The sequence below is a fragment of the Doryrhamphus excisus genome, chromosome 12 (assembly GCF_030265055.1).
Source record: "Doryrhamphus excisus isolate RoL2022-K1 chromosome 12, RoL_Dexc_1.0, whole genome shotgun sequence".
Classification (NCBI taxonomy): domain Eukaryota; kingdom Metazoa; phylum Chordata; class Actinopteri; order Syngnathiformes; family Syngnathidae; genus Doryrhamphus; species Doryrhamphus excisus.
In genome coordinates, this window is record NC_080477.1 from 9,416,881 (window position 1) to 9,427,820 (window position 10,940).

The window sequence follows — 10,940 nt, forward strand, 5'->3', positions numbered from 1 at the left end:
TTTTATGTTTCATTTACAATGACGTCAGCTCTAAGTAGTACTTGTGCTGTCTTAATGCTGAGTGTATACTAGAGCAGGGGTTAACCTTTTTATACGTTGAGGCCGATTTTTTCATTAAATATTAACACTGTATAGATTGTATTGATCTCATTCATTTGTTTTCAATAATATATCAAATCCACTCACAGTTTAACAAGCTAACAAGCTAAAAACAGATGTTGCTCTTCCTCAGGATTGTACTTAGGTAAACATTTTGTCTTTTGGCGGGGACTGGCACCACTTTTGTCTTAATTTTTCCGTTTTAAAAAGTTATCCATTGCTAACTTGTCTTCTTCTGATCTTCTGTGAGCTTGTTAAACAACCGACTGACACATTACCGCCACCATCTGGTCGGAAGCTGCACGCTAACTGAGCGTCTAATGGATAAGATACAGTATAGCATAGCGGCTAGCCTCCCTCTGGTGTCTTCAGTTGATAACCTACTATGCAGTCCCACGGCCCCAAAAACTTTTTTTGCGGCCCTATAGGTGGCACTTGAGGCCCAAGTTAGGGTAAGAATCACTGTACTAGAGCGTATTCAACCACACACAACCAATGTATAATTATCTCCATAATAATCTTTTTTTTTTGCAGTAGTAGTCAATGTCGGTTGATATCGGTATGGGCACAGTGGCCAATCATGAAAACCAATATTTAAAGGTGACCTATTATGCTTTTTTAACTTTTCTGACCTATAAATGTAAGTTAGAATGTTGTATTCTTGTGTTAAACGATGCCAACGTTTCAGATAATGAGGTTTGCACATTTGGAAGTGAAAGACTTGTGTGAAAGCCCTGAAAGACTTTTGGCTTGGCTTAAAATGCCTCCAAACGTAAAACTACCACTTTGTGATGTCACAGAGGGGTGGACTTCCTTATATGGGCGTGTCTGTAACCCCTCCCCCCCCGCCGCCCCCCTGAGCTCTGCTACTTTGTTTACTTGCTAGCAAAGCCACATGTGGTTACAATTCTCAAAGATATCACCGTCTGGCACAAGAGATTGATTGCTTACCAGCAAAAGAAATGCATTTTAGACTGTTTTGTGAACATGGGCCAGTATGTAGCTGGACAAGCCAACGCTTTTCCAACGTTACCTGGTCGTGTGAACTGAGCAAGCAGTAAGTAGCAATTTGTCGGTGGACCGATACATATCGCCATCGGCAGATATTGGTATCAGAGATTGAGAGTTGGACAATATCGGCATATTGTTTTTCGCCAAAAAAGCCAATATGGGGCATCCCTAACAATTCATATTGTCCAGTTTTTTATGCTGTGACTGTTATAATCTAATAAAAATGTGATTTTTAAAAATGTCACCTAACGCATCCGAGAAAAAAAATGCTCAGGCAACTTAGAATAGATGAAAAACATAAGCAGAAAGACAAACAAGTAAAAATTGTGTTGTTTTTCAAGCGGATGTTTTGTTTTGTTTATTTTATACTGGACGGGCAGGGTGCTCCCACGAGTGTTGGCCACGAGGTGACGCTGTTCAATTAAAGGCTGCTCTTACGAGGTTGTTATTGCCAGATTCACTTACCCTAATATGCTATGAACAACCCATTCGCCGTTAACTATATTCTAGTGGTAATTTCACAGTAAATGTAACTTTTAAATCTTAAACTAACCAGTGTGGACTTCAACGTAAAGGGGCTTATACTGGTCGTTGCATGACATTTTCAAAACGTGTTGCACTATACAACAAATAATAGTGATATAATTCTTTAAAGTAGGTTAAAGATACAACAGGTTGTACTCGTGATTAATGTTCTAATCCTTGGGTGAAACGTGTGTGTGAGTGTTTTGGCATCGATCCACAACAGCTCCGTGAAGCTCACGCTATTTATATGCTGACACCTGACTTCCTGGAGGTTTCCTGTCAGAACAACAACGGGGCAAACTTCTTCCATGATACTGCTCAGCTGCAGTCCAACACAGACGCCATCATTACTGCCACAAGGAAGGCTGAAATTCAAGGTGAGGGTTTAATACTGAGTACCTTGTTTATAGTCTTGTTTATTTTAGCCATCAATAAGTCATAAACGAACAGGCACCAAATAAATTGCGTTTGCATGCGAGTTTGAACTATAGATAGCAAGCGATGATAACCTGAGCAGCTGTACATAACATCACTGTCCACAGCTTCAACTACAAGCTAATTTGCTAATAGAAGCTAATGTTATTTTAAAGCAAATGTCGCTAAATGAGTGTTCATTCTTAATGTCATGACGCGCAGAGGTGTATAATTTGATGAGACACATGTTTCCTATGTTGCGGTATGGCTGTTAATATCCAGAAATAAAATATCAATAACATTTTTACGAGCAATATCGGTGGTTCCAACTGGTGTCAAGGCCTGTTGTCACGTTCAAGGACCCAATATCAAAATCGACGTCTTTATTGTCTGTGCAATGCAGTCGAATAATACTGACACCTGCCTTGAGTAAAAAAAATAACGTTGCATACGTGTGCACCTTATATTTTTTGTCTCTAATAGCAGTCAGGACTCGCATGTCAACTATTAAAGTGTCTTGAGTAACGTCAAATATAGTCCAGTTGATCAAGAGCATCAAAGCATCTTAAGGACGGTTGTTGGCGGTTCAAAGCCGTAAGTCGGCAGGGTAATTTCATAGGCATTTTACTACATAGTCCACAGGGAAGACCCCCATAATCTTAATGGTACAACCGTAATATTTGCATGAAGTGGATGTTCCTTTAATAGTCATTAAAAAGACAATGGAAGCAGTGAACATGTACAGGACTTACTGGCAGGTAGTTATTGCATACTAGTATTTATGTCAATGTGAGAGAATGTCAAGACTGATAATACCTTTTCTTGCATATCAAAAATAATGAGGGATCATATTGTAATGATTTTTCAGCTGACAATTGTAGCAAACCGAAAGTGTACATACTTGGGACCTTTTAGTTTTTGTAGGAAATATGCGAAGTGCCTTGAAGGAGGGAATGCACACAGGAGATTCCCTCACCACCCGATCAAGTTGGAAAATATTTCCAAATCTAGATGTGTCATGCTGCTTTGAGAGAAAATGTTACTTTCAAGTGGGTGAACACTGTTTTGCCAAAATGTAATCAATAATTTGATCTTTTATCTCCTCCCTAATGATTCAGGTGAACTACATGTGCATAGTTCCTGATTGTGTGTCAGAAGAAATCATTACGTTTTCCTGGTGACTGATTTCAGGTGAGTCCACGTCAGTAGCTGTTAAACATTTTGGGTGTGAGCTGTGCTTCAGCTTGTGTTGGAACATCATTAATTGTAAAGTAAATTAAAATAAACAGTAATGTTATGCATCCAACAGCGTAATAACGTATAGTTTAATAAATGTTGTTCATAGTGCTGTTGTTTGTGCCTAAGTGTCATATTCATGTGACGGAGTTCACAGTCCCAAAGATAGGCTGATACCTAGTCCAGGAAGTCTGCATTTGTTGACGCGCATGTGCTTCATCAGTAACGCCACACCACTGCCGGATGACGTCACAAGCAGAGGGGGGTCTGGTCCAACTAACCATGTGAGCCGGATAGATTGAGAAAATAGTGGTAGCATTGCAAAGCTTTGCTTCAATCTTTTCCAAGTTGGCATCCTTTCAGTAGACCGACTGAATATTGAGTCTCAAAGAAGCAAAAACAATATGATAAAGAACAACCCTGAACTTTTGTCTATGAAAAGGATGTGATCATCCTTTTTCGGTGCTTTCCCAGTTGGCTTTGTGACATAAACTCTTTTGAGAACCAGAACAGGTTGTTGCAGTCGATGCCCCGCCTTGACTCTATTCATCAACAACAGCATTCCTCATGTTCTTGTCATAATAGAGAGCCAGGATGGACTCCAGGTCTCGCAGGCTTCCCTTCTGCCTGTCCACTTCAAGGTCACCGTACACTTCTAGTCCCACACCGTCCTCCTCATCACTGGGTTCCAATAGGCTGTACAGCAGGGACACGGGGCTGAACGAGCGCTTTCCTAGGGTGTCAACAACTTTCAAAGCAGACGTGGACCAAAAGGTAAGAGGACTGCACACACAAAATGTTTATTTTATTCTTATAAATGTAATATTTGATTTAATACCTATTGGTGTGTGTTTTAAAAAAAATCACATTTTGTTTCTATCCAAAGTAGTGGTCAGTATAAATAATCCACTATATTCACTTTCCATCAGTAGTCTATCTTTTTGTTTTTTTTGGCCACGTTCTCTAAACTGCCTTTTTTGTTGTTGCCCCCAAGCCGCTCTGTATTGTTGGCTCGATTTAAAAGTCAAAAGTTTTCCAAGCAAACCCACGATCAAAGTGTGCCTCCATGCTCATCTGGGATGGCTCCCATCAGCTCATACTTGTGTATTCCCTCAGAGCCATATGGCCTGGTAGCTAAATATGTATGTCAATGGAGCAAAAGAAGAATCTTGGGGGCGAGGGCGGGGGGGGTCTTTTTATAGGACAGCCTAGATTCCTTGGCAGCCAACATGCGTATTGGACTCCTGCTTTTGGCCATAGCGTTTCTCACAAGATAGTGTTACTGGTAGTGTGATCTCCTTATGTTCCTGTACTTTCCTACAGAAGCAGGCAGGCTATTTATGCAGCCATATTAGGAAGAATCATTTCAGCTGCGATAGCAGAAAAATGTTTTATGTGATTGACTCTGAACAGATTAGCAGTAGAAAACAGGATCATTTCATGCTACTTGGTACTGAAATGTTATAATGTTGGCCTTCCTAAAGAGTTCCCGCCTCCTGCGCTCATCCAGAGATTACAGCAACATCGACAGCCACAACAGCAGCTGGAAGATGCCAACCTCTGTCGTAGCGCCCACTCGACCTTACGAGCATCTGTGGACAGAATTTTCAATCAGCAGCAGGACTAAACTGGTACTAAGGCTGTGATGAGATGTCTTGGCTGATGAATTCTGTCTGAAATAAAAACCTTTTTTCATTCTTACTCTTTTTGCCCAGGCTGATTCTGATGAGAGGTTAGGTCGGTCCAGTCTGTTGACTTCCATTGATGATGGGGATTCTAAACGAGCCAAATTGGCGTACAGCAACAGAGGACTGTACTCAAGAGCGACTACTACGTCCCTTACAGGGTCCACCTACAACAGTAATGGACATAACAATAGAGGTACTCAAATAGGTTCTCAAATACTAATGTAGCCATGCCTTCCTGGCTACACACCCCAAATTATCTTTTATTATTATTATTATTACAATGTCACTGTCTGTCCTCTTCTAGCTACCAATAAGGAAAAACAAAGTGATCCTTTGGAGTCGTCATGGAGCTCCAGCTGTTTCCTCTCGCGGTCTTCCACCTCCTGTTCAAAGCCACTGTTGTCCAGCAGAGATGCCGAGACACACAATGATCCAAGTCTGTCTGGACAGCGAGAAAGGAGGACGAGGATCTCTGAGTTGACATCTTCATTGTGTAAGGCGTTCTTTGTAGACACACAGATGACATGTTCTATAAAGGTTGCTATGGCACAAACTTGTTCTCGTCTTCCCTGCTCACAGATCAGACAGATCGTGTGACCTCCACGTACGCCCAAGGTGCTCGACCCAAAGACACCGCCTACTCCTCCCTTTCTACCGGACGGGAAAGTTCCCCAGGTCATCATGTGTCGTCCTCCACTGCGAATCGCTTTTCTTTGGCCCGCGACTTAAACAACAGACCTTCTTCTCGTGTTTTGACTGGCTCGTCCAGCCGTCCTTCATCTCAAGAACACGCCGACCACTCCTCTTCCTCCTCCTCCTCCTGGTACAGCACCCCGCCGGCTAGACCAGAGGTTCTGCTCCCCCTGAGACCCGGCCTTACAGGTGCAGAACCACAAGGGCGGTCCTCCACTCGCCAGCTTTTGTCCCGCCTCTTCTCACGCAGCTCCAGCCAGGACTCCTCGAGCAGCTCGTCGACCCTCGATGATGACAGTCTGTCCTTGGAAAGTGACGAGGGCTCCAGGATGACTGCAGTGGAGTCCGACTCTAGAAGATGGCAGTCCAACACATCCAGCAGCAATCACCGCAGAGCAGACCTTGCTCCCATCCGGGAAAACAAAGACTGCGACATGTGCGCTGCCAGAATGCCATCACCGGGAGAACCTGATGAGGGCAGTGCTGCAGCCAGCGGCAACTACTCCTGGCTTTCCTCTTCCCTGCGGAGCCGCTGTCCTCCTCTTCTCTGTCGTCTGCGAAGGCACGCTCGTGATAAGAGCGCCTCCTCACCTGCCAGCTTGGAGGAAGACCTTAGTCGTCCTCAACACCTGCTGAGAAGATGGGACGACGTTGAGCTGAGAGCATCGCAGGACAGCAACAACTACGAGGAAGAGGAGGAGGAAGAGTATGACGATGACGAGGATGAAGAAGAGCAAGGTGCAGTTGGTTTAGATTTCTTTGGGAGCGCCTGTCCTCGCCGGCAAGAGGAGGACAAGGCACCCGAAGTGGAGGACGATTCCGTTGGCTGGTCACAGCTCCGCAGGGTGCCTCCATTTCAGAACACCAGCAGCACTCCTCAAGGTGGCACTGAGAGGCCACTGGATGGCCTCACGTCTCCTCGCACCACCACCACCAGCACCATCACCAGCAGCAAGCAAGAGAAGCTCCGGATTATTAAGGAAAGGTAAATGACTTTTTGTCAAAAGCAAGGCTGGTACTTTTCAGAAAAGTCATACACTTCCTTCTTCTTCTCTTCTAGGCTACTGCTGGAGGATTCAGACGAGGACGAAGGAGATCTGTGCCGAATCTGCCAGATGAGGGAGGAGTCTGCATCCAACCCCTTGATCCAACCTTGCAGATGCACAGGAAGTCTGCAGTACGTCCACCAGGAATGCATCAAGAGGTGGCTTTGCTCCAAAATCGGCTCTGGTATGTATAACCCTCCTCTTGTGTTTCACATTTTAATGCATAAAAAGAATCATATGACATTTGTATATTGCATCAAGGCTTTTTGACTTTGTCTGGAAACTCTATTTCAACAAAATAACACCAAAAAAATAATTTGTACTAAATTTCAAAATGGTCTAGTTGAAATTATGACTACTGTATTGTTAGGGTCGCTTTCGACCCGGTTATAATATTACTATAAAGCAATATTTTGAGCCACAACTGAAATCATAAGTGCACAATTAGCCAACACAACACAATAGATTCTCATTTTGACCGCTTTTTTAGTATACCAGCAGAAAAACAATGTCCAGACATGTGAGGTGAATTCACTCTTTTGATTGGCTGATTTCACATTTACAATTTGGATCATGGAAAGAATGGCAAGAAGTACAATGAACCAAGATTCTGGACCTGTTCTGCTTTTTGATTTCAGTTTATACTAAAGTTCTGTTGCTAAAAACAATAACTTTTTCTACCTTTTCTTGACATTAATATATATGGATCAAAATTGACCCAAACACCATAGATATTTCTTTAGTGATTAATATTAAAATGACCAAATAAATAAAACAAATTGATTTAAGAGATATGTTCTATAGCCCTCAGTAATAGCCAGGTAACAAAAGAACCTTCAATTTATTCATATGATTCTTTTGAGGTTCATTTGACCATTTTTGGAAATTGAAATCGAGGGGTATAGTGACAAAAAAAAGGCCTACATGCCCACACCAAAAGTATTAAAACCAACATTTTCATAGATGAGGAAACCTAAGAAGGTAACCAAGACATGAGAAGCAAATTTGATGGTAACTTATTGTTTTTTGTGTATTTTATAGCTGATTTAATACATGGGTCAAAACCGACATTAACATAAGAGATGATACCAGAAAGCTAACACAAGAGGAAGAATAAACATGTCGTTAGCAGTAATTGCTTTGGAGTTCTTCATGTTCTTCACGTTCTTGTCGGTTTCAGGCACAGACTTGGAGGCCATCACAAACTGCGAACTCTGCAAGGATAAGTTGCGCTTGAACATCGACAACTTCGACATCCAGCAGCTGTACAGGACACACGTGCAGGTTAGTCGCTCTCCCGTCTCTTAGCAAAAAAGCGCGGGCGCCTGTATGGACGTTGAAGTGTCTCTGTGCTGGATTGGACCGTGCTGAGACGTCTCGTCTCACTCCACAGTCCGAATATGACGACTTCATCAGCAGTGGTCTCTATCTGGTAGTGCTGTTGCATTTTTGTGAACAGAGGTTCTCTGATGTCCTGGGGGCAGTGGATGCAGCAGGGGTGAGGACACACTTTTTCAGTCCTGTATTAATTAATGCACGCCATTCAATCATAATTAGGGCTGTCAAAAAGAATGCGTTGACGGCTGTAATTAAATTAATGAACGTAATTGACGCATGCTACACCTTTTCTACGGCGGCACAGTGTGGCGTCCCGACAGATGCACACGGTGCAGACTCTTTATTCTGACCCGAACTCAACACTCATAGGTCTCAAACTCAATTTACCTGGGGGCCACTGGGCAAGGCTGGGCCGCATCAGGTTTTCAAAAAAAAAAACCAACACGCATTTATTAAAAACAGAAAAATATACAAACTTTTTCAGTGCTTTGGTTCCAATTTTGTACAATAAAAGCAAAAAAATCAAGAATAAAGAAAATCAATCAATCAGTAATAAATAAATATAATAAAAATAATAAAACGGCAAATAATAAAAACTTAAGAAACCACATATAGTTGGTGGGTAGACAAATTATTTTTTCAGATTAAAATGAACAAAGCATTATTAGAGCCCTGTAGACATGACAAAACACGACTATAGTCACATTTATACTTTTTTTATTTACAACATATTGCGCAACTGCAGGGTCTTGAGACACATGCTAACTCGCAAACTAGAGAGCTAGCGACCTAAACGGTAGCCTTCAAGTTATTTCCTTTAAACTTAAATAGCCAAAAACTTACCACTTCCACACGGATAGGGAGGATAACTATTAACAGTTATTTAACCTTTAACATGAACATTAATCAAACGTAATAATTTTTTCTGGGTACATGATACCATACAGCATCCATATCAAACTTGCGCGGGCCGCACTAACATTAAACTTTCATATCAAGGCGGGGGCCTCAAACTCGTGTCCTGCGGGCCACATTTGGCCCGCGGGCCGCATGTTTGAGACCCCTGCTCATAAACACGTCTCTTCGGAAACGGGTCCTCATTGGCGTCACAAAGGTGTGAGGGGCATTCAGGGACACGCTGAAGTCTGAACATTCCAGCTTTATTATGCATGTAAAATAAAGGTGAAGAAAAAGAAAAAAAACAATTTCTTATGCTGCTAAATACACAAAAAATCAGTGAAATGAACTTAAATGGTTTGCTTTCTTTGAACAACAAGCCCTCTAAAACACAGTAAAAGTGGCCATATTTCATATTTTGGGTTCAAATACTGATTAGTCTTTTTTTTTTTTTTTTTTACTGGTTTGACAGCCCTAGTTTCAAAATATATAATTGCATGTGTTAAAAACCCCCAACCATATACTGTATACTGCACTGTGACTCTCAGACGCCATAGTGAATGTTTTTCCAAGCATGCAACTGTTCTTCTGATTTGTGTTGATGCAAATGTGAAGATTTGAAGAGAGCCAATTCTCCCCTTTCACATCCAGTTATTTAACCTGGTGAGAATTCTTCCAGAAAACGTGGACAATCTCGAAAGTACGTTGGTCACTCTTCTCTCATGTCTTTTTTTTTTTTTGTCACGTGTTGCCAACAAAGCTACACGTGTCTGACACCCTTTTGATGGCTTTTAAATCAGCTCAGCGCCTGCAAGCTCTCACTTGTTTTCTCTTCCCCTTAGACCCCCACACCCAAAGTGATGATGAGAGTGATTATGGCCGCCCTTCTATCGAGTTCTCAGACCTGGACGATGACCTCGATGACTATTGATGATGACGACGGGGGATGATGCACACATTATTGGTTTGATCACGGCCGATAATCACATGCACAGGAAATATTTGAGTTACTGATTTGCAGATATGCAAACGTGAAATTGAGTTAGTGTTTGGTAAATATTGATTTTCTTTGTATGAGTGCACTTTATTCAGTATAATCATCCACAAATGCAACAGTTAAAAACCGCAAGTGCTTTAATGTGGGAAAGGGTTTTTGAGGGCTCCACGGAATAGAGGACAAGATGGCGGATTATGGGTCACTGACTCTTTGTGTCTGCTTTCTTAGTGAGCATTTATTTCTAGAGTGACTAACTCGCATGTTCATTGTCTTTGTTTCGGTGTTGCAGTTCAAATGTTAATGGTTGAATTTAAGTTTTATAAAATGTTAATGGATGAATTTAAGGATTGTGTTTCATGATGGGAATAAAGACTACATATAATCTACCTTTTCAGTCTGTTATTTGGTTTAAGTACAGAAGCTGATTTGGATTACAATAAATTTGATAGATGATTTCCAGTCTGTCATTTGGTTTAAGTACAGAAGCTGATTTGGATTACAATAAATGTGATGGATGATTTCCAGTCTATTTGGTTTAAGTACAGAAGCTGATTTGGATAACAATAAATGTGATGGATGATTTCCAGTCTGTTATTTGGTTTAAGTACAGAAGCTGATTTGGATAACAAATGTGATGGATGATTTCCAGTCTGTTATTTGGTTTAAGTACAGAAGCTGATTTGGATTACAATAAGTTTGATGGATGATTTCCAGTCTGTTATTTGGATTACAATAAATGTGATGGATGATTTCCAGTCTGTTATTTGGTTTAAGTACAGAAGCTGATTTGGATAACAATAAATGTGATGGATGATTTCCAGTCTGTTATTTGGTTTAAGTACAGAAGCTGATTTGGATAACAATAAATGTGATGGATGATTTCCAGTCTGTTGTTTGGTTTAAGTACAGAAGCTGATTTGGATTACAATAAATGTGATGGATGATTTCCAGTCTGTTCCAAAACTATTCCACCTTGATCTTGGCAATTAAAAGACA

General features: G+C 41.4%; 1 protein-coding gene across 7 annotated transcripts; it reads left to right on the plus strand.

Moving 5' to 3' along the window:
• The first annotated feature begins 490 nt into the window (after positions 1-490).
• marchf7 (membrane-associated ring finger (C3HC4) 7) lies at positions 491-10,323 on the plus strand. 7 transcript variants are annotated; one of them, XM_058088510.1, is made up of 14 exons: positions 491-551; positions 634-699; positions 1,859-2,012; positions 3,168-3,240; positions 3,871-4,059; positions 4,770-4,916; positions 5,001-5,166; positions 5,278-5,466; positions 5,553-6,651; positions 6,727-6,896; positions 7,893-7,996; positions 8,106-8,210; positions 9,599-9,647; positions 9,790-10,323. In XM_058088510.1, the coding sequence occupies exons 5-14, from the start codon at positions 3,880-3,882 to the stop codon at positions 9,876-9,878; spliced, it is 2,298 nt and encodes a 765-aa protein (XP_057944493.1). In that variant the 5' UTR covers positions 491-551; positions 634-699; positions 1,859-2,012; positions 3,168-3,240; positions 3,871-3,879; the 3' UTR covers positions 9,879-10,323. The 7 variants fall into 7 exon arrangements, with proteins under 7 accessions (XP_057944493.1, XP_057944494.1, XP_057944496.1 ...); XM_058088511.1 differs by lacking the exons at positions 491-551; positions 634-699 and adding an exon at positions 992-1,156; XM_058088509.1 differs by lacking the exons at positions 491-551; positions 634-699 and having other exon boundaries at positions 1,257-2,012.
• Positions 10,324-10,940: the final 617 nt, after the last annotated feature.

What these genes read in the sequence shown, in the direction of transcription:
- marchf7 (XM_058088510.1), top strand. Translation starts at nt 3,880, where the DNA reads ATGGACTCCAGGTCTCGCAGGCTTCCCTTCTGCCTGTCCACTTCAAGG. An exon ending in CTCCGGATTATTAAGGAAAG is followed by an intron (nt 6,652 to 6,726) that starts GTAAATGACTTT and finishes CTTCTCTTCTAG; the next exon opens with GCTACTGCTGGAGGATTCAG. An exon ending in AAACGTGGACAATCTCGAAA is followed by an intron (nt 9,648 to 9,789) that starts GTACGTTGGTCA and finishes TCTTCCCCTTAG; the next exon opens with ACCCCCACACCCAAAGTGAT.